Source organism: Ranitomeya variabilis, chromosome 2, assembly GCF_051348905.1.
Source record: "Ranitomeya variabilis isolate aRanVar5 chromosome 2, aRanVar5.hap1, whole genome shotgun sequence".
Classification (NCBI taxonomy): domain Eukaryota; kingdom Metazoa; phylum Chordata; class Amphibia; order Anura; family Dendrobatidae; genus Ranitomeya; species Ranitomeya variabilis.
In genome coordinates, this window is record NC_135233.1 from 480,069,582 (window position 1) to 480,093,212 (window position 23,631).

The window sequence follows — 23,631 nt, forward strand, 5'->3', positions numbered from 1 at the left end:
TCCTCAGACCCCTTGTGAGACCATATGCTGGTGCGGTTTGCCCTGGGTTCCTCCTAATGCAGGACAATGCCAGACCTCATGTCGCTGGAGAGTGTCAGCAGTTCCTGCAAGATGAAGGCATTAAAGATATGGACTGGCCCGCCCGTTCGCCAGACCTGAATCTGATAAAGCACATCTGGGACATCATGTCTTGCTCCATCCACCAACGTCACGTTGCACCACAGACTGTCCAGGAGTTGGCGGATGCTTTCATCCAGGTCTGTGAGGAGATCCCTCAGGAGACCATCCACCGCTTCATCAGGAGCATGCCTAGTCGTGGTACAGTAGGGAGGTCATACAGGCACGTGGAGGCCACACACAATACCGAGCATCTTTTCCTTGTCATGAGGCATTTCCACTGAAGTTGGATCAGCCTGTAATTTGATTTTCCACTTTGATTTTGAGTATCATTCCAAATCCAGACCTCCATGGGATATTCATTTTGATTTACATTGATAATTGTTATGTTTTATTGTTCTGAACACATTCCACTATGCAGTGAATAAAAATTTGCAACTGGAATATTTCATTCAGAGATATCTAGGGTGTGGTATTTTAGTGTTCCCTTTATTTTTTTGAGCAGTGTACATAACCATGACTCATGCTGGGATTGTGGTGGTAGCCAGTAGCAGATTACCAGGGATTCATGTAAATTCAGAGATTGAGAGCAGCATGCCGTGTTTTAAAGGGAATGGGTCAGTAGGGTGTTTCTATGTAATATGACAGCAGTATGATGTAGGGTCAGAAACCCTGATTACAGCGATGTATCACTTAGTTAATTGAGAGCACCAACTGTGACAGAATCACAGTTTTCTCTGCTGCAGATTAACCAGGGCTCTGAATGCTGAACTGTGTATAACTGTGTATAACTCCACCCACATCACTGACTGGCAGCTTTCTGTTTATATTGACAAAAAGCTGCCAATCAGTGGTGGAGGCATGGTTATACTAGGAGGCACAAGACACCTTGTCTTGTAGTGATAATCTCCTGCTGATAAAACACATACTGTATTGAAACAGCAAAACACAGACCAATAAGTAACACATCTCTGGAATGGGGGTCTCTGTCCATATATTATGCTGCTTTAAGATTCCATAGCAAAAACATGCTGACAAATTCCATTTACAAATAGCAAATCATATTATTATGATATGTCATTTTCTTATTCAAGTGCATAGAACAAATGCTAAAAAGCCTTAGATGTTGTTTATTCCTCCTGGGAGATCTGGTGTTAGAAGATCACTACGTATTGTGAATCACAGATCTTCCATTTAGACTGCTGTTAATTCCCTACATGAAATGGATTTGGTTTCCTTTGGTGCTGAAGAGGTTAATGACCCTTTCTATGCCGGTCAGAAACTTGCAGCCCCATTTCAGCTGCTTCTCATCTGATCATTACCTCTCCCAATAAAACCTGACCAGACCATTTCTGCCTTGCCTTGGAAAGCTTTGCTTCCTTGGTCCTTGCAAATGCTGTGTTGAATTGGAGATCGTTGTTGCTACTGTAGATTATTGAATACTGTTTGTATGCTTTATTCTTTGTCCAAGTCTCTTTGCTTGGTATATTCCTATCTATCCCTATATACCTCTTTACCTTTGGTGAGTGTTTGTATGTTTCTTAATTTCTATCCCTGTTTTGTCTTTGTGTCTTATTTACCTTACATTTCTGTTCAATACCTCATGGAGTGTGGGAGGGGACAGATCAGAGAAGAGCGACCAAGGTTATTAGAGGACTGGGGGGTCTGCAATACCAAGATAGGTTATTACACTTGGGGCTATTTAGTTTGGAAAAACGAAGACTAAGGGGTGATCTTATGTTAATGTATAAATATATGAGGGGACAGTACAAAGACCTTTCTGATGATCTTTTTAATCATAGACCTGAGACAGGGACAAGGGGGCATCCTCTACGTCTGGAGGAAAGAAGGTTTAAGCATAATAACAGACGCGGATTCTTTACTGTAAGAGCAGTGAGACTATGGAACTCTCTGCCGTATGATGTTGTAATGAGTGATTCATTACTTAAATTTAAGAGGGGACTGGATACCTTTCTGGAAAAGTATAATGTTACAGGGTATATACACTAGATTCCTTGATAAGGCGTTGATCCAGGGAACTAGTCTGATTGCCGTATGTGGAGTCGGGAAGGAATTTTTTTCCCCATGGTGGAGTTACTCTTTGCCACATGGGTTTTTTTTGCCTTCCCCTGGATCAACATGTTAGGGCATGTTGGGTTAGGCTATGGGTTGAACTAGATGGACTTACAGTCTTCCTTCAACCTTAATAACTATGTAACTAACTATGTAAGATCAGGGTTTAACAGGAGCATAGTTTGATTTGGGCCTCTCTACCTTCAAAAGTACCCCCAGGACGCAAATAGTTAGGGTCCCAGTTCCAGGGACAGTTTGAGGCCCCCTTCCTTACTGAAGACTGTCATAGCATGACAATTTGATTGGCCCCACATTTTTCTGGATCTTGACATGAATTCTGTTGCTAATCTTACTAGACAGCTAAAGGGTTTGTCTTTTGAGCTGTCTGACCTATGGTCAAAGGTCTCGTCACAACAGACTGCTGAACCAGAACCTTAAGTGGTGCTCCTTGATTGTTTTTTGGGGGGTCGGGATAAATTTCTTGCATTCTGGGAAGCTGGCAAGCTCTATTTCAAGTATTGTCTGCGGTCATCTGGGAGTGAGGTACAGAGGGTGGGGATTGTGATGTCTCTTCTTCAAGGAGACCCTCCATTCTGGGCCTTCTCAATCCCAACCAACTCATTGTCACTCCAGTCAGTGGATGGTTTTTTGTGGCTCTTGGCTTCATATATAATGACCCAGACTGGGTCTCCCTTTCTGAGCTAAAACTTTGCAAAATCCAGCAGGGCGACCGACCGGCAGAGGAATTTTGTTCAGAATTCGGTAGATGGACAACTGACACCCACTGGAAAAATCCGGCCCTTAGTAGTCAGTTTTGTCAGGACCTGGCTGAATGGTTAAAGGATTCATTGGCGCATTATTAAACTTCAGCATTGTTGGAGGCAGCCATGGCTATTGCCATACTTATCGATAGATGCATCAGGGATAGACCTGTACTGACCCCATCCTCTGTTGTACTTCCTAAAGTGGAAGTTCTTCATGTGCTCCAAAGGACCTATGCAGTTAGACCCCGCTATGGGTCTCCTGCAGTTCTACGCAAAAAAGGAGTGTGCTTTTATTGTAGCAAAAAGGGTCGTTTCATTAGGGTTTGTCCATCTATACCTAATCACGAGAGACCATTGGAAAACTTCTGACCCCAGACAGTGGCGCCGCTACCATGAGGCGAGCAGAGCGCTTTGGCTCAGGCGGCACTGCCGTCCCTGAAGAGAGGGGGCAGCAGATTCTGTCGGTGCAGTAACTGGATCTCCTCCGTCCTTGATCTCCTCATCCAGCCCTCCCCAACTCACGTGACATCATCACAGGTCCTGACACTGAAGTCTCTCTTCTCCATGCATCTCCTCAAGTTGCTCATAGATGGCTGCTCTGTGCACATAGGACCTGTGATGAGGTCACAAGAGGGGAGGAGTCAGCGGTCACATGATCAGGGTCATGGTGCTGGATGAAGGAAAGCTGATGTGCAGGGTCAGGAGGAGTTTGCAGGGTGGATGTAGCAGAGTCGTGTGTGTACGAGGTATACGGAGCGGAGCCATGTGTGTATGATTTGTGCGGAGCAGAGACATGTGTGTACTTGGTGTACAGAGTGGAGTCGTGTGTGTATGAGGTGTATGGAGTGGAGCCGTGTGTGTATGAGGTGTATGGAGTGGAGCCGTGTGTGTATGAGGTGTATGGAGTGGAGCCGTGTGTGTAATTGGTGTGCGGAGTGAAGCTGTGTGTGTATGAGGTGTACGGAGCGGAGCCGTGTGTGTACGAGGTTTGTGGAGCGGAGCTGTGTGTGTACTTGGTGTACAGAGTGGAGCCGTGTGCGTACGAGATGTATGGAGTGGAGCCGTGTGTGTACTTGGTATACGGAGCGGAGCCGTGTGTGTACTTGGTGTACGGAGCAGAGCCATGTGTGTACTTGGTGTACGGAGCAGAGCCATGTGTGTACTTGGTGTACGGAGTGGAGCCGTGTGTGTATGAGGTGTACGGAGTGGAGCCATGTGTGTACGATTTGTGCGAAGCAGAGATGTGTGTGCACAAGGTGTATGGAGCAGAGCCATGTGTGTACTTGGTGTATGGAGCGGAGCCGTGTGTGTACTTGGTGTATGGAGTGGAGTTGTGTGTGTACGAGGTGTTTGGAGCAGAGCTTTGTGTGTACAAGGTGTGTGGAGCGGAGCCGTGTGTGTACTTGGTGTATGGAGCGAAGCCGTGTGTGTACGAGGTGTGTGGAGCGGAGCCGTGTGTGTACGATGTGTACAGAGTGGAGCCATGTGTGTACGAGGTGTAAGGAGTGGAGCCATGTGTGTACTTGGTGTACAGAGTGGAGCCGTGTGTGTACTTGGTATACGGAGTGGAGCCGTGTGTGTACGAGGTGTATGGAGTGGAGCCGTGTGTGTACTTGGTGTACAGAGCGGAGCCGTGTGTGTGCGAGGTGTACGGAGCGGAGCCATGTGTGTATGTGGTGTACGGAGCGGAGCCGTGTGTGTACTTGGTGTATGGAGCGGAGTTGTGTGTGTACGAGGTGTTTGGAGCAGAGCTTTGTGTGTACAAGGTGTGTGGAGCGGAGCCGTGTGTGTACTTGGTGTATGGAGCGAAGCCGTGTGTGTACGAGGTGTGTGGAGCGGAGCCGTGTGTGTACGATGTGTACAGAGTGGAGCCATGTGTGTACGAGGTGTAAGGAGTGGAGCCGTGTGTGTACTTGGTGTACGGAGTGGAGCCGTGTGTGTACTTGGTATACGGAGTGGAGCCGTGTGTGTACGAGGTGTATGGAGTGGAGCCGTGTGTGTACTTGGTATACGGAGTGGAGCCGTGTGTGTGCGAGGTGTACGGAGCAGAGCCATGTGTGTATGTGGTGTACGGAGCGGAGCCGTGTGTGTACAAGGTGTACGGAGTGGAGCCGTGTGTATACTTGGTGTATGGAGCAGAGCCATGTGTGTACTTGTTGTACGGAGTGGAGCCGTGTGTGTTCGGGGTGTACGGAGCGGAGCAGCAGGAGTACGAGGTGTATGGATTAGCCGCATGTGTACAAGGTTTACGGAGTGGAGCCATGTGTCTAGGAGGTGTACGTAGTGTGGCCGCGTGTGTACAAGGTGTACAGAGCAGAGCCGCATGTGTACAAGGCTTATGGAGTGGAGCCATGTGTGTATTGAGTGGAGCCATGTGTGTGCGCGAGGTGTACGGAGCGGAGCCATGTGTGTAAGAGGCATACAAAGCGGAACTGTGTGTGTATGGAGCCATGCGTGTACAAGGTCGGTGTATGGTGGGGAGCAAATTTCATACCTCCCAACTGTCCCGGATCCAAAGGGACAGTCCTGATTTTCAGAGGCTGTCCCGGCTGGGAGCTTACTTTTCCTGTGGACACAGGAGTTTACGGTGGAGCCCCGAGGAGCACTTTAAAACTCGCACGTGACGTTCCACCGGAAGTGACGTGCTGGAAGCTGACAGGAAATGATGTAATTTCGGGAGGAGATTCTGACGGAACCATGGAGGCACTTCAGGGAATACTTCAGATCAATCACCGTGTCCTCCTCCGACAGCGCGGACAGCGGGATCACCTTGGAATCGGGGATACCGGCCATGTGAGCGGATCATGATATGTCCTGCAGCGGGATGCTCAGGTGGGCATTACAATGGGAGCCGGGCCGCCTGTCATGTCGGACGCTATTCACTCTAGGGCGTCCGACAGACAGCGGTAATTCCGCATTCGTCCACTATACGCTCAGTGGCGCCGGCTAGATTTTATCTAGGTTGTCCGGGGTTAATCTAGCTGGTACTTGGGTTGGAGGTTGGGTCACGCCCACTGCCTTTAAATAGTTCTGCTGGACTTTGGGCATCGCCGATTATAGCTTGTGCCTCGTGCCTAGTGATTCCGGTCTGGAGTGGTGGTCTTGGAGAAGAAATATCGTATCTGGTGGTGTATTATCCTTTCATAAATGATGTGTTCTCGCATGTCCTGTGGAAATTCGTTATTGTGTACCTAGATGACATTCTCATTTATTCATGTGACCGTGATACTCATTTATAACATGTTAGGCAGGTGTTACAGTTACTCAGAGAGAATAAGCTGTATGCAAAACTTGAGAAATGTGTATTTTCGGTTCAGGAGCTGCCTTTCTTGGGTTATATTGTGTCCGCTTCAGGGTTTAAAATGGACACCGCTAAGGTGCAAGCGGTGCTGCATTGGGAACGGCCTGATAACCTAAAAGCGCTTCAGCGGTTCCTTGGGTTTTCTAACTATTATAGAAAGTTTATCAAAGATTTTTCTACCATTGCTAAACCGCTTACTGACATGACGAAAAAGGGTACCAATTTCTCCGCCTGGCCTGAGGCTGCTGTGCGCGCATTCGAATTTCTGAAGAACAGTTTTGCTTCGGCCCCCATTCTGGTGCAACCGGACATATCGAAACCATTTACCATGGAAGTCAATGCGCCTGAGGTTGGAGTGGGGGCGGTGCTGTCACAAAGCTCATCCTTGGGCGAGTTGCGTCCATGCGCCTACTTTTCCAAGAAGCTGTCGCCCGCCGAACGTAACTACGATATCGGCAACAGGGAGTTGTTGGCTATCAAGTTGGCTTTTGAGGAATGGCGACACTTCTTGGAGGGGTCGGTCCAGCAGGTTACAGTTATCACCGACCATAAAAATCTGCTTTATTTAGAGTCAGCCAAGCGTCTGTCCCCCAGGCAGGCTCGCTGGGCATTGTTTTTCACACGATTCAACTTTTTTGTTACTTACCGACCGGGGTCTAAGAACACTAAGGCGGATGCTTTATCCAGGTGTTTTCCGGGGGGAGAACCTCGGGAAGATCCGGTGCCCATCCTCCAAAAGGGTGTAGTGGTCTCGGCTCTCACGACCGAGGTTGAGGCTGAGATTGCCGAGGCTCAGGAGGAAGTACCACCAGAGGTTCCCATTAACAAATCGTTTGTACCGCTCGATCTTTGCCTAAAGGTGTTGGGTGAGCATCATAATGCTGTCCTGGCTGGCCATCCAGGGGTTAGGGGTACCTTGGAGTTGGTGTCGCGTCGGTTTTGGTGGCCCAAAATCTGACAGGACGTGGTCTCGTACGTGTCAGCATGTACCACGTGTGCTAGGGCTAAGACGCCCCGCTCCCGTCCTGCTGGGACCCCTCACTGACATGACTAGCAAAGGTACAGAATTCTCAAGGAGGTCTGACTGCACTTGGTAGGCACTTTCTTCTTTGAAGAGATGTTTTCCCACTGCTCCAGTGCTCAAACAACCCGATGCTACTCAACCGTTTACTGTCGAGGTTGATGCTTTGGAGGTGTGGGTCGCAGCTGTATTGTCTCAAGGGTCATCGCCTGGTAAATGGCATCGATGTGCCTTCTTCTTTAAAAAGTTGGTGCTCATCGAAAGAAACTATGATGTAGGCAATAGGGAACTTTTGACCATTAAGTTGGCATTTGAGAAATGGTATAATTTTTTGGATGGGAGAGTTCATCTGGTCAGTCATCCCTGATCACATAAACTTGATGTACTTTCAATCTGCTAAACATCTTAATCCCAGGCAAGCGACATGGTCTTTGTTTTTCACCAGGTTTAAATTTGTGGTCAATTGCCGTCCTGGCATTAAGAGCGTCAAAGTGGATACTTTGTCTTGGAGTTTCCCTGGGGGTGGGAGTACTGATGATGCAATCCCTATTTTACAAGAAGGTGTGGTCGTCTCCGCAGTGTGTTCTGAACTTGAGGGTGAGTTAGAGAAGGCTTAGTGGGACGCCACTGCTGTTCCTTTGGAGAAATTGTTTATAACTGTATAACTGGACTTAAAACTTTGTAGGGACTTCATAACTCCGCTCGGGCTGATCCCTGAGGTAGTAAGGTGACCTTGGACCTCATTCCTCGCTGTTTTTGGTGGCCAAGGTTGCATAAGGATGTAGTTGACTTTGTGTCCTTGTGTTGTGGCTGTACACATCCAAAGACCCTGCATACTCATCCGTCTGGGGCTCTTATACCATTATTCATTACTAACCGACCATGGACTCATTAATCAATGGATTTATTCCGGATCGCATTCTGATAAAACTGTTATCTTAGTTGTGGTGGATAGGTTTAGTAAAATGGGGCACTTTATTGCTTTACCTGCTCTTCCTAACGCCAAAACACTGGCTCATTTGTTTGTCACTGAGATCGTGAAGCTTCATTGAGTTCCCTCTGATGTTGTGTCAGATTGGAGGACCCAATTTGTATCCAAATTTTGGAGGGCATTTTAGTCTCGTTTAGGGATACATCTATCCTTTTCTTCGGCATTCCATCCTCAAACTAATGGCCAAACTGAACAAAAAAAACAAAGTTTGTAGACTTTCCTCAGATGTTTTGTAACAGATAACCAGGAGGATTGGTCTTCTTTTCTACCACTGGCTGAGTTTGCGTTACACAATCGTCGTAGTGAGTTCACTGGTAAGTCACTATTTTTTGGTGTATATGGCTTTTATCCACAATTCTATACTTTCAGTAAAATTTTCTACTTTGCTCTCATCAGTATGGGAAGGGGTTCAGAATAATTTAAAGATCATGGGGGACAAATACAAATGTATGGCTGATAAAAAAACGATTGTCAGGTCCGGATCTGGGGGTGAATGATTTAGTATGGCTGTACACCCAAAATATTAAAATTAAAGTTCCTTCTTGGAAATTAGGTCATAGGTTTATTGGTCCTTATAAGGTGGTCGCCGTAATCAACCCTGTAGCTTTTCGTCTCAAGCTTCCGCTGACTCTCAAGATCCATGATGTTTTTCACAAGTCTGAAAAAAATTGTTACGCCTGTGAAACTGTCACCTTTACACCACCACTGGTTATTGTTGACTTCAGTTCAGAATTTCAGTTAGAGCAAATCATTGATTCCCGTATGACTCGTTGCTCTGTACAGTACCTGGTACATTGGAAGGGGTATGGTCCAGAGGAGAGGATGTGGTCGCTGGCATCTGAGGTTAATGCCGGTAGGTTGATACAGTCATTTCATTTGGCCCATCTGGATAAACCCAGCCCCATGTAGAAAGGGGGGGGGGGGTACTGTCACAAGTGTGTCATGTCCTCCTGGGAGATCTGGGGTTATAGGATCACTACGTATTGTGAATCACAGCTCTTCCATTCAGCCCATGTGAATTTGGTTTCCTTTGATGCTGAAGAGGTTAATGACCCTTCTATGCTGGTCAGAAAGGTGCAGCTCCAATTTAGTCCATGAGCCGGGCCAGATATCGGTACCACCCGGAGTGACTAATTTTCTTTGGTATTTTTAGGTAGATGCATGTCTGTAGTTTATTTTTTGATATGATAGCCCTTACATATACGTAGCTTATTAACCCCTTCAGCCCTAGGCCTATTTGTACCCAAGTGCCTAAGCCAATCTGACCTGTGCCACTTCATGGGCTAATAACTTTGGAACGCTTTCACCTATCCAAGCCATTCTGAGATTGTTTTCTCGTGACATATTGTACTTCACGTCAGTGCTAAATGGGAGTCAATATATTTTACCTTTCTATATAAAAAAATGCTAAATATTCGGAAATTTTGGAAAAATCGGCAATTTTTTAACTTTGAAATTCTCTGCTTTTTACAAAAATACTGATACCCCCCATAATAGTTATTAATTTACACTCCCCACATGTTTACTTCATATTGGCATCATTTTGAAAATGAAACCTTATTGTTTTACGACGTAATAGGGCTTATAGTTTTATGCGCAATTTTTCACATTTACAGCAAAACCCACTTTTCAAAGGACCAAGTCACTTCTGAAGTCACTTTAAGGGGCTTACATAACAGAAACCACCCATAAATTACCCCATTTTGCAAACTACACCCCTCAAGCTGTTCAAAACTCATTTTTAAAAACTGTTAACCCTTTAGGTGTTCCACAGGAATTTTAGCAGAATGAAGGCGAAATTTCAAAATTTCATTTTTTTTCCAGATATTACATTGTAATCCAATTTTACCTGCAACCTAGCAAGGGTTAACGGCAAACCCAAACTTGGTTACCCTAATTCTGCAGTTTATAGAAACACCCCACATGTACTCGTAAACTAAAGTATGGGCACACAGCACAGCTCAACACGGAAGGAGCGCTATGTGGTTTTTGGGTGGCGGATTCACTGGAAGAAATCTAGGGGGCCATGTCACATTTGAAGGCTGCCTGAGGTACACCCACAGTGGAAACCCCAAAAAGTGACCCTATTTTGGAAACTACACCCCCAAGGAATCTTTTAGGGGGTATAGTGACCACTTTGACCCAACCAGTGTTTCACAGTAGTTGGAAACACTTGGTTGAGAAAATGGAAAAAGTGCATTTTTTACATGAAGGTGTCATTTTAGGCTCATTTTTTTATTTTTAAGAGGTGTACCAGCAAAAAATGCACCCCACTATTTGTTCACCAATCTCTCCCGAACACAACAACACCCGATATGTTGTCGTACACTGCAGTATTGGGGAACGGCAGGCCTCGGAAGGGAAGGAGCGCCAAATGACTTTTGGAGTGCAAATTTTACTGGAAGAAATCTAGGGGGCTATGTCACATTTGAAGACACCCTGAGGTGCCCCAACACACGCACACACACTGACACATACACGTTCTGTGCTGAACAGGACTCTCCGGTCTTCTCTGCAGAGCTCCTATCTCCCTCTGCTTGCATGGAAAAACTTCCTTCCATGGCTAGAAGAAAACCATGCAAGGGACCTTCACCATCTGGATGAAACACTGAAGAACATCACAAACTTTCGCATCAGTGTGTCGCAGGGATCCTTCGAAAAGCTCTTGGATAATGAATCTTGCACACTTACCCTGAAGCTCTTTCAAGTTTATCTTGAGACCCTCAGAAATGAACAACTCTCAGCATTCTGGATGTCATACTTGGACATGGTCGAGACCATGCTGGCCCTGGTTCGAGCTTCAAGAGAAGGCAACTGGATGCTTCACCTAGGAGCAATCCGACAGATGATACCATGGTGTTTTGCCTATGACAAGGTCAACTATGCCCGATACCTAACCTATTACTATGCCACAATGTCTCGGCTGCCCATAGAACACCCAGAGGTCCATGAATACTTCATGCAAGGTGGCTTTTCGGTCCAGATCGGTAGCAAGAATCCTTTTGGACGAATTCCTGTGGACCAGACCATTGAAGAGACAATCAACAAAGACACCCAGACACCAGGGGGCACAAAAGGCTTCAGCCTCAAAGTTGGAGCTGTTTCCAGGTTCTACCTGACATCAGAGTACCGCAGTATGTACTTGAGGCAGCTGAGGGCCCTGGTAGGCCAACAATATACTGACTTCAGCCATTCAGACCTACAGGTGTCTAGGATTAGAAGAGATGAAGCCGATGTCCAATCTTTCGTTCAACTGCTGGAGACAGGTTGGGTGAACCCCTTCAACAAAGAGCATAATGGTGAACTTATCAGTTTGTCAACAGCGACTGTAGCACCACCAGATGTAGCCAAAGACCTTCAAGGGGCATACAGTATAGGAGAGGATGCATATCAAACATTCAAGGATGAGCGTTTGGGTACCGATAAGCCAACTACATTGTTTCATGACAAGATGACGAAGAACAAACTTAAAACGTTCTCTAACATCCAAATGAAGACACGCAGACAAGGTCTTGGCAAGGAGGTAATTTTGAAGGCTGACAGAAACCTATTTGGCCAGATGATACTTGTAGCTGAGAACAGAAAGCTACAAATGAGTGATGTCTTGACTCATCCCCTGGGTCCATTGCCATGGGCACTTGCCAATGGTGATGGGTCTATCCGCAAGACCAACAAGGCTGCCCTCGCAAGGGAGTTGGAGAGGAATGCTCGTCCTGCAGAAGTGATCCCCGAGCCCTCTGCAACCATCATTGATGGGATGAGCCTGGTTCAGAAACTGAAGGGAAACAATGCAACATTTGGCCAGCTAGCAGGCACAGCAATGAGTCGCGCTATCCATGAGGGTGCTAAGAGCAAGCGCATTGATATTGTCTTTGACGTCTACAAGGAGACATCCATCAAAGATACAGAAAGAGTCAACAGATATGAAGGCACAGGGATCCATTTCAAGAACATTCAACATGGGCACAACATCCAGCAGTGGAAAAAGCTTCTAAGTAGTTCCTCCAACAAGGCAAGTCTCATAAAGTTTCTGGTAGAAGAATGGAAGGCGAAACACCACAGGGAGAAGCTTGAGGAGAAGGAGCTGTATGTCACATGTGAGCAGCTCTGCTTTAAGATCACCAAAGAACAGTGGGAAGAGGCTGCTGACCTTAAGTCAAATCAAGAAGAAGCAGACACACGCCTCCTTCTCCATGCTCTTCATGCAGCAGAATCTGGTTACAAGTCGGTCATCATCACTTCGGAGGATACTGATGTCATGGTCCTGTGTCTGGGCATGTGCCACAAAATCCCATCCCACCTGTTCCAGAAATGCGGTACACAGAACCGGACAAGATTCCTGGATATCACCACTCTGAGCCGAACATTGGGAGGCAGCGTATGTGATTCATTGATTGGTATGCATGCATTTACAGGCTGTGACACCGTCAGTGCATTCGCTGGCCGTGGGAAGATGACGACACTCAAGCAGTTGAAGATGAACAAGACATACCAGGATGCCTTTCAGGAAGTTGGTCGTTCATGGGAAGTGTCTACCGAACTTTTTGAGAAGTTACAGGAAATCACCTGCCACATGTACCTGCCAACTACCCAAACAACTGAGGTAAACAGGCTCCGTTATCAGCTGTTCTGTGCCAGACGTGGAGTGGTAGAGTCAAGTCAACTCCCTCCTTGCCAGGACTGCCTTTTCATGCATGCACTGCGTGCAAACTACCAGGCTGCGATCTGGAGGAGAAGTCTGCAGAGCCAGCCATGGGTTGCAAACCCAACAGACTGCGGTTGGATGATAGATAACGACGGAAAGCTTGTTGTCAAGTGGATGCAAGGGGCACCAGCACCAGAAGCTATTATACAGCTACTGTCCTGCAAGTGTGTGCGGTCATGTGAACTTCCTCAGTGTACTTGCCTCAGCAATGGCCTGAAGTGCACAGACATGTGCAGATTACAGACATGCCAGAACAAGGGTACTGAAGACGAGCCAGTAGAACAACAGTCAGATTCAGAGTCCGATGTTGAAGATATTATGGAGTAACATATATATATATATATATATATATATATATATATATATATATATATATATATATATATATATGCACATGACATGTTCAGTGTGTATTTACATAACTTGGATTAAATTTTGTTACAAATACTACATCTAGTCACTCCGGGTGGTACCGATATCGTCATATTTGGTTCTTGGCTCATGCTAAAATTCCTGTGGAACACCTAAAGGGTTAACAGTTTTTAAAAATGAGTTTTGAACAGCTTGAGGGGTGTAGTTTGCAAAATGGGGTAATTTATGGGTGGTTTCTGTTATGTAAGCCCCTTAAAGTGACTTCAGAAGTGACTTGGTCCTTTGAAAAGTGGGTTTTGCTGTAAATGTGAAAAATTGCGCATAAAACTATAAGCCCTATTACGTCGTAAAACAATAAGGTTTCATTTTCAAAATGATGCCAATATGAAGTAAACATGTGGGGAGTGTAAATTAATAACTATTATGGGGGGTATCAGTATTTTTGTAAAAAGCAGAGAATTTCAAAGTTAAAAAATTGCCGATTTTTCCAAAATTTCCGAATATTTAGCATTTTTTTATATAGAAAGGTAAAATATATTGACTCCCATTTAGCACTGACGTGAAGTACAATATGTCACGAGAAAACAATCTCAGAATGGCTTGGATAGGTGAAAGCGTTCCAAAGTTATTAGCCCATGAAGTGGCACAGGTCAGATTGGCTTAGGCACTTGGGTACAAATAGGCCTAGGGCTGAAGGGGTTAATAAGCTACGTATATGTAAGGGCTATCATATCAAAAAATAAACTACAGACATGCATCTACCTAAAAATACCAAAGAGAATTAGTCACTCCGCTTGGTACCGATATCGTCAAATTTGGTTCTTGGCTCATGGACTAATTCAGCTGCTTCTGATATGGTCATTATCTCTCCTTATAAAACCTGGCCAGGCCCTCTCTGCCTTGTTAGTGAAAGCTTTGCTTCCTAGCTCCTTGGCGATGCTGTGCTGAATTGGAGATAATTTTTGCTACTGGAAATTGTTACGTGCTTGCTTTTGGTTGTATGCTTTTCTCATTGTCCTATTCCCATTTGGCTGTTATATTCCTATACTTCCTTATACACCTCTCTACCTTTGGTGAGTGTTTGTATGTTTGTTGCTTTCTGTTATCCTTGTTTTGTCTTTTTGTCTTGTTTACCTTACATTTCCGTCCCATACATCATAGGCTGGGGAGGGGACAGATCAGGGTTTAACAGGAGTAAAGTAAGGTCAGAGACCATGGCCTCCCTACCTTAAAAAGTGCTCCCGGGATAGAGATAGTTAGGATCCCAGTTCCAGGGACAGATTGAGGCCCCTTTCCTTAAAGATTGTCATAGCGTGAAAAAATCTTTTTGGATGACATCAGAACTTTGACAAATGGAAACAATCACTGTTAAACAACGAGGCTTTGTTTTGGAAATTGTGTGCCTATTTCTACCTCATGGTGTGCGGCTACAAATCTGTTCCACATATCTGTTCCACATCTGACTTTTCAAATTGTCACATTGTTACATTTCCCTCCTGGTCAGCTGGGAAAATGTTACGGTTCCCTGCACTGGATCACACCTATTTGAGATGTTTTTCAAGAATACAGTAAAACAGCTGCTGCCAAAATCTCCACCTATAAGATGTGAAGGTTAGGAAGCACTGCAATATCACAGGCGAAAACCAGTAGCTAGCATGGAAGTGTTGTCTCTCTTGTTGTGGACTGCAGGCTTCGTACTTACAGTCAATGCACAACAGAAACTGGTCAGAGGTAAGAGATCTTTCTCTAGCTCTAAAGAATTATGAATATCTATCTCTCTATCTATTCTATCTATCTATCTAGTCTAGTCTAATCTATTGATCTAGCTACCTATTCAAATTTTGTGCCAAAAACTCACAACTATATTTTCATTGTAATGTCAAATGTGCCAAAAGTTAGATAAAAAGATATATAATTAAAAATCATCATAATGTTAGTTTATCAAGTGTAGTACTCTGACCATTGCTATTTTTTTCTTTTACAAAATAAAAATAAAGGTATTTATTAAGTTTACAAACAATAATAAATATTTTGAAATGTGACTCCTAGTTCAGGTGAAGAGCTATGTTCACACTTATATTTTTATATTTTGTTTTTGAACAAGCAAACGTAGTTAATGTCAACAATGGATCGCTTGCATAGCTGATACAAGCAAAAGCAAACAGACTCCACTGATGTTAATGAGGTCCTTCTGGTTTCCATTATTTTTCCATTTTTACACTGGAATAAAATCCGAATTTGTCAGAACTAATAGTAGCTATTGTCAGCCAAAATGTCATCAGTCAACTCTATTGCAGTGTAACGAGGATTTCATGCTTTGTAAGAGAGTACTGCACTCCAACTGTGATTAGACAATAACAACTAGTAACTAGCAATTTCCACCCACACTCATTTTAGCTGTTCTTGGTTCTTTGTGTGGGTTTTTATGATAGCCTGGAATATTAAAGGGTCATGGAGGACACATTTTACTTTAATGGTTTTTGAATAATTTATTATACCTGGCTAATTTGTATGAGAAAATTGGAGGTATGGAATATTTATGTTGCAAGTTGTGCAAGACACAGAGAAATTAGGCCCATGTTGGATTGGGTGGTGATAACTTAACTGCTGCTAACCTGAGAGCTGTCAAGTGCATTTTAGGCCAACTTATGTCATTGTGAGATGAGAGGATATGTTTTTATACTTCATATAAAATACTGGACTAATTTATTGCTGATGCACAGCAAATCGTTGTGCTACCGTTTTCAAATACTTTTGTGCATAAAAATATTAAAGTATTATACGATTCATATCCCTCTGTACTAACTAGCAATGAGCAAGCATGCTCACCACTCGAGTGAGCATCGGGGTGCTCGGGTACACATCAGGTATCACTGGTGCTCTGGTGCCATGTTTGAGTTCCCGCCTATCACTCTGTGACTGTTCGTGATTAGGGAAAGGTGAACAACCATCCCTAGGAATGGGGCCATAACTATCCCTGTTCCCAAAGATACCTCTAAAGGTGAGGAGGTTTTGGCCACCAGCCTTACTGATCTCCTGTTATTTTCTAAGCTGTCCTCTCCTCCTTCCCCCAAGAGGCCTGGGACAGATATGCTAGTGTATAAAGACATAAGCAAGAAACATACAAGCACTAACCAAAGGAATCTATGGAAGGATAGGAATGTAGCAACCAAATGGGAATAGGACAATGAGGAAAGCATATACCCAAAAGTAGCACTCAACTATATCCAGCAGCAATAAGGATCTCCATTTCAGCATTGTGTCTCCAAGGAGCTAGGAAGCAAAGCTTTCACTGGCAAGGAATAGAAGGAATGGTAAGGTTTTATAGGGTGAGGTAATGACCAGATCAGAAGCAGATGAAATGGAGCTGCAAGTTTCTGACCAGCATAGAAAGGGTCATTTATCTCTTCAACACTAATGGAAACCAAATCCATTTAATATGGGACACAAACACAGGCTAAATGGAAGATCTGCAATTCACAATAAGTAGTGATCTTCTAACTCCAGATCTCCTAGGAGGACGTGACACACTCTTGATAGTACCCTCCCTTTGATGAGGGGCCACAGGACCCTCAGGGCTAGTTTTATCCAAAATGGACCAAATGAAAGACTGTATCAACCTACCAGCATTAACCTCAGATGCCGGCACCCATATCCTCTCCTCAGGACCATACCGATAACAATGTACCAGGTACTGTACAGAGTGGCAAACCACATGGGAATCAATGATTTTCGCAAACTGAAATGCTTGATTACCATCAACAATAATTGGTGGTGATGGTAAAGGTGATGGCTCCACAGGCAAAACAACTTTTTTGAGCAAAGACCTGCGAAAAACATCTTGGATCTTGAGAGTTGGCGGAAGCTTGAGATGAAAAGCTACAGGGTTGATTTCAGCTACCACTTTATAAAGACCAATAAACCTTTGATCTATTTTCCAAGAAGAAGCTTTCAGTTTGATATTTTTGGTGCAGGAAAGATATGTATCTTGATACCGTGTTAGCCAGTAGACAGAATAATATTTTGAAATGAGAGGTCTCAGCGGTTGATACCTTTTAATGGCCAACTGAAAAGATGGTAGCAAATTGCAAGCTTTCGAGACTACTCAGGTCTCTTCATCAGGCATAGACTAATACAACATCAGAAGAATCACATATTTATACACAACACAGCACAAAACTATCATTATGGGAGAGTGATAAACAGTTGTGTCCATAAATATTGGAACAGTTCGTAGATAAGGAGTGAATTTTTTATTATCCTCTGATTGGGGTCAGGTTCTATGTTATGATGCCCCCATAAGGTCTGAAGTGCAAATTCCTTAATTGATGTAAAAAGGCATAAATCCATGGGACACATTCATTCCTGCACTAAATGTGTCAAAGGTTGTCATAAGTTTATACTCCCAGATTCTCCTGTCTCTCTGAGATTTGAAGTTACCTTTCAATACAAGTAATTTCAGGTCCATGGTGATATGATGAGGCATACAAAAATGTTTGGCCACAGGTAGATCCATTCTTTTTTCTCTTATTGTGTAGCGGTGAGAATTTATCCTTGTTCTCAGTTTTTGGCCTGTCTCCTCAACATACAGACCCCCAGCTGGACATTTGGTACATATAATTAGGTACACCACATTAGATGTGAAGCAGCTGAAAGGACCTGGGATCTTGTAGTCCTGATGTGAATTGGGGATCTTTATCTTGTCCGTGGTCATTATAAATGGACAGGTTTTACATTTTTTTCTGGCTGCAAGGAAAGGTTCCTGCAGCTGTTGGAGAGCAAATCTTTTCATGGCCCAGCTTGAAAGTGACTTTTTGTCCTCATGTCCCATCAGGCCTCTGGCCTACTACTGCTACATTGATGATATATTAGCCAACTGATCGGAGTCTGAGCAACAGCTAAAGACGTTCCACGAACAGTTTAATCAATTTCATCAAACCATGAACTTAACACTCAACTACTCCAGCACTGAAATTAACTTTTTGGACACCATCATTAAGCTGCAGAGCAATGAAATAGAGACATCCCTGTATCAGAAGCCAATCGACCATCCAACATACCTTAAATGGGACAGTTTCCATCCAAAACACATAGAAAACTCTAACAGCCAAGCCATCAGATGCAATCGTATATGTTCCAACCCCATGGATAGAGATGAACACCTTGGTCGCCTCAGAAAGACCTTTTTGAATCAGAGCTATCATCCAAGAACAATTGAAAATCTGATCACAACAGCCACCAGAATATCAAGGAATCACCTGCTACATTACAAAGCTAAGGAAGAAAATAACCGGGTACCTCCAGTAGTCACCTACAATCCAAATCTGTAAGTGCTAAGGGAAGCTGGAGGGAAATTACAACCAGGGCCGGACTGGCCATCGAGCAGTTCTGGCAAATGCCAGAAGGGCCGGTGCAAGTAGTGGGCCGCTGCACGCTGTGCCGTTGTCAGCTGTGCCAGCGCCAACTCGCCCCCCGCCAGCACCGCCACATTCAACTATACCGGGGTCTATGACACCGGTACAGTTCAATGTAATGATGGAAGAGAGAGAGAGCGTCTGACATCGCTCCCTCTCCCATCATTCCCTGCTCTGCCTCTGACACTGTGGGTGCATGATGACATCATCGCGCACTCACTCTGTGCCAGGCAGTGCAGCGGCAGCCGCCGAGACTGGAGCAGGGAGCAGCATGGGCACGAGGAGAGGTGAGGAGTGTGGGTTTTTTTTAACTGGACTGTAGGGCCATTCTCGGGGGGGGCTGTGCAGTATACTACTACGTGAGCTGTGCTGTATACTACTGTGTGGGCTGTGCTGTATACTACTGTGAGGGCTGTGTGTGCTGCATACTACTGTGTGGGCTGTGCTGTATACTACTGTGTGGGCTGTGCTGTATACTACAACACAAATCCTCCCAAGAATTTTGTGCAAAAAGACAATATTGTATGAAATAAATATTTTATTGAAGAAATAATAATATTAAAATATATATAAAATAATTAATATGACAGCTGATAGAAGCACATATAATAATCAATATATAGGTATCGGAACATACAAAAATTACATTAGTACAAAAAGCCAGGTGATGCAATAATAAAATATAAATAGCAGACACAGAGGACCCCTAAAAAAATATATATATGATAACAATACAAAATTAATATGTATACATATATCTGTGCAATAACACCAATTCACAGAAGTATTATAGCCACACAATGTGTAAGAACCAAAGTGCACTAGTGCTGAACAAAGGAAACATATATGTCCTATTAGGAATCAAATATAACCAAGAAAAATCTAATAAAGTGCCAATTGAGTAAATAAATGAAAAACTAAAGTGCAATGATATGTGCAATATTGCAAAACTATATTTACACAGTGTGGAAAAAACCACAAAAAAGTGCTGTAATGCAATGATAACAAAATTTGTGTAAAAAAATATTTTTAAGGGCAACCTATATCAAACACTCTAGGAACCTGTGTATGTATCCTATAAAGGAACCATCCATATCAGACACTGCTAAAACCATGTAAAGTGTGCTGCAATCCCTGTGGATGTATGTTATCTATATAAGGCACTGCTAGAAACCCATAAAGTGTCGTAGTGCTAAATAAAACAAGACTGCAATCACCTGGCAGAATATATTTGCAAAATTATAGAGAGTTCATCATACCTAAATGCTCCTGGATCCCTACGTACGTTTCGGCGTTTAGCCTTCTTCTGGGTCGCGTATACTACTACATGGGCTGTGCTGTATACCACTGTGTGGGCTGTGTGTGCTGTATACTACTGTGTGTGCTGTGCTATATACTACTGTGTGGGCTGTGCTGTATACTACTATGTGGGCTGTGCTGTATACTACTGTGTGTGCTGTGCTGTATACTACTGTGTGAGCTGTGCTGTATACTACTGTGTGGGCTGTGCTGTATACTACTGTGTGGGCAGAGCTGTATACTACTGTGTGGGCTGTGCTGTATACTACTCTGTGGGCTGTGCTGTATACTACTATGTGGGCTGTGCTGTATACTACTGTGTGGGCTGTGTGTGTTGTATACTACTCTGTGGGTTGTGCTGTATATAACTATGTGGGCGGTGCTGTATAGTACTGTGGGGGATGTGCTGTATACTACTCTGTGGGCTGTGCTGTATACTACTACATGGGCTGTGCTGTATACTACTACATGGGCTGTGCTGTATAATACTATGTGGGCTGTGTTATATACTACGTGTGCTGTTATATATTACATCGGCTGTTATCTACTACGTGGGCTGTGCTATATTATGCAGGCTGTGCTATATACTATGCAGGTTATGCTATATACTATGAGTAGGTTGTTCTATATACTATGCGGAGTTTGCTATATATTATGGAGGGTATATTATATTTTATGTGGGAGACCGTGTTATATACTATGTGGCTGTGTTATATACTATTGTGGGGGTATATTATATTCTATGGGGAGGCTGTGTTATATACTATGGGGGGTGGCATTATATTCTATGGAGGGCTACATTATATATTATGGCGAGGTGGGCTGTATTATATTCTATGGGGGGCTAGATTTTATGAGGGATGATATTGCAGCGCCCCAGAGTCCTGGTCGTTGCAGTACTGATGCTCCGCCGCTAAGGGGGGCTATGGTACGTCTGATGGCACTGAAGGAGTTCACCTGACCAGGTATCACAGACACCAATACACTTCACAGTCTGGCCTCCAGGGGGAGCTAAGGGTGCTAGGTATTAGGCCACTCCTCACAATCTGGTAAAACTGGGGGTTAGATAGGAAGTTAGACAGAAAGCTGACTGGGTTGGAACCAGGCAACATCCTGTGGCAGAGGGTGTTGCAGGGGAAGATTCAGGGGGGTCCCTATCAGGGGTGGGATCCTGACAGAGGCCTAGCGAACAGAAAGAGCGTTACGGGACCGCGCCTGCACTTTATAGCGGCGGTACCCCAAGAAAGGACAAGAAGCGAGGTTTATTGTGCTGAGTGAGAAACGAGATCAACGCAACAAGGAGAAACACCAGTAGGAGTCGTGCTGTAAGATGAGGCAACATCCTACTGAGGCGTGCAGCCGGTGGCCGGAAACGCCGAGGAAGTATAGAGCTCCAGGCCTAACTTCAAACCAACGGCAGGACAGTCAGTTATAGGCGGGCTGTCTAACTCAAATCACCTAAGAAGACATAGGGGGCAACAATAGGAGAGGGGCGATGCTAGGTGTTGTGAATTCTGCTTTTGGGCTCCCTCCGGTGGTTGTAGGTGGTAATGCAGTTGTCCCTGGGTTGCAGTCCTGGTCAGGTGTATCTGCTGATTGCAGTTCTGACTGGGGTATTTAGGCGTGCAGGATTCATTAATCCTTGCCAGTTGTCCATGGTTTTGGGAGGTGTTGTCCTTGCTTGGTTCCTTCTGCCTTGCTGCCAAATCTGCAAAGATAAGTGTCCGGTTTTGTTTTTTGTGGCACACATGCTGTGTGCTTAATAATTCAGTGCTATTCATTGTTTTTTGTCCAGCTTAGATTCTATCAGTATTTTCTCAGTCTTGTTGGATTCTCAGGAGTTGCAGATATACATTCCATGTCTTTAGTTAGATTGTTGAACTTTTTGTATTATCTGCTGTGGATATTTTTGGAAGGGTTTTAACCCCTTAATGACAGCCAATACGTCTTTTAACTGACCTGAGATATAAGAGAATAGCCTCCCCATACAGGTGACAATCCAGCATCTGTCGGTTGTGCACTATAGCTGACAACTTTCTGCATCAGCCACGATCAGTGTTTGCACCGTCCAAATCTGTTTAACCCCTTAGATGCTGCTGTAAATAGTGACTACATCATTATATATGGTTAACAGAGTGTTGGGGCTTCCTCTTTATCCCAATTGGTCCCCTCAGATCATGATTGTGTGATCCTGATGTTTGCCATGGCAATTCATGACCAAATAGCGGCCTTAGAGTCTAACAGCTCTAGTAATCTGTTTAGAAGTTAGAGGCATTTAGGTGGTAAAAATACACATTTTCATTTCTGTCATGTTACTTTGCATTAATTCCTGTAAAACACCTGAAGGGTTAATAAACTACTTGACAGCAGTTTTCGATATGTCAGGGGGTGCTGTTTTTAAAATGGTATCATGTTTGGGGGTTTCCCAATATATGAGACCCCTAAAGTCACTTCAAACATGGATAGGTCCCTAAAAAATAAATGTAGCAAATTTCCTTGAAAAAATGAAAAATTGCTGCTACATTTTTAAACCTTCTAAAATGCTAGCAAAGTAAAACAACATTTTACAAATGATGCTGATGTAAAGCCAACATGTGGGAAATGTTATTTATTAATGGTTTGCTGTGGTATGACCATCTGAATTAAAGGGATAATCATCAAAATTTAGAAAATTGCTAATCAATTTTTTGATATTTTTATAAATGAACACAAAACATATTGACCTAAATTTTCCATTATCGTAAAGTATAATGTGTCACGAAAAAACAGTCTCAAAATCACTGGGATTTATTGAAGCGTAGCAGAGTTATTACCACATAAAGTGACACTGGTCAGATTTCAAAAATTTGGCTCCGTCACTAAGGGGTTAATACTGACCGCTTAGTATTCTGTCTTATCTTTCCCTATTTAGCTAGAGTGGCCTATTTTGCTGAATTCTGTTTTCTGCCTGTGTGTGTCTTTCCTCTCCTACTCACAGTCAATATTCGTGGGGGGCTGCCTATCCTTCTGCTCTGAGGCAAGGTAGTATTCCTATTTCCATCTATAGGGGTATTTAGTCCTCCGGCTGTGTCGAGGTGTCTAGGGTTTGTTAGGCACACCCCACGGCTACTTCTAGTTGCGGTGTTAGTTCAGGGTTTGCGGTCAGTACAGTTTCCACCTACTCGAGAGAACGTTTCATGCTGCTCCAAAGTCACCGGATCATAACAGTACAACTGGCCAACAATGAGTTAAATGCATCTCAGAAGAAGGGAAGAAAGGTGTTGAGTCATTTTTTTCTGTAGTTTGCTTTGCCTGTTCTTCCCTCTTTTTCTCTGGGTGGCTGAGGAGTCTTGTGTTAGCATGGATGTTCCGGAATTAACTTCTCGTGTAGACCAGCTTGCTGCTAGGGTACAGGGAATTTCTGATTATATTGTACAGACTCCTGTTTTAGAGCTGAAGATTCCTACTCCTGATTTGTTTTTTGGTGACAGGTCTAAATTTTTGAGTTTTAAAAACAACTGTAAACTGTTTTTTGCTTTGAGACCTCGATCCTCTGGTGATTCCATTCAGCAGGTTAAAATCGTTATTTCCCTGC

At 44.0% G+C, this 23,631-nt stretch overlaps 1 protein-coding gene across 1 annotated transcript in view; it reads left to right on the plus strand.

Annotated features, from left to right (window-relative positions):
- The first annotated feature begins 5,655 nt into the window (after nt 1-5,655).
- Nucleotides 5,656-23,631, plus strand: part of LOC143803845 (uncharacterized) — a 90,422-nt gene continuing 72,446 nt past the window's right edge. Inside the window, exon 1 of the mRNA XM_077281610.1 lies at nt 5,656-5,786. Within this exon, the coding sequence (XP_077137725.1) occupies nt 5,759-5,786 (28 nt within the window). The 5' untranslated portion in view covers nt 5,656-5,758. The remainder of the gene's footprint in view (nt 5,787-23,631) is intronic.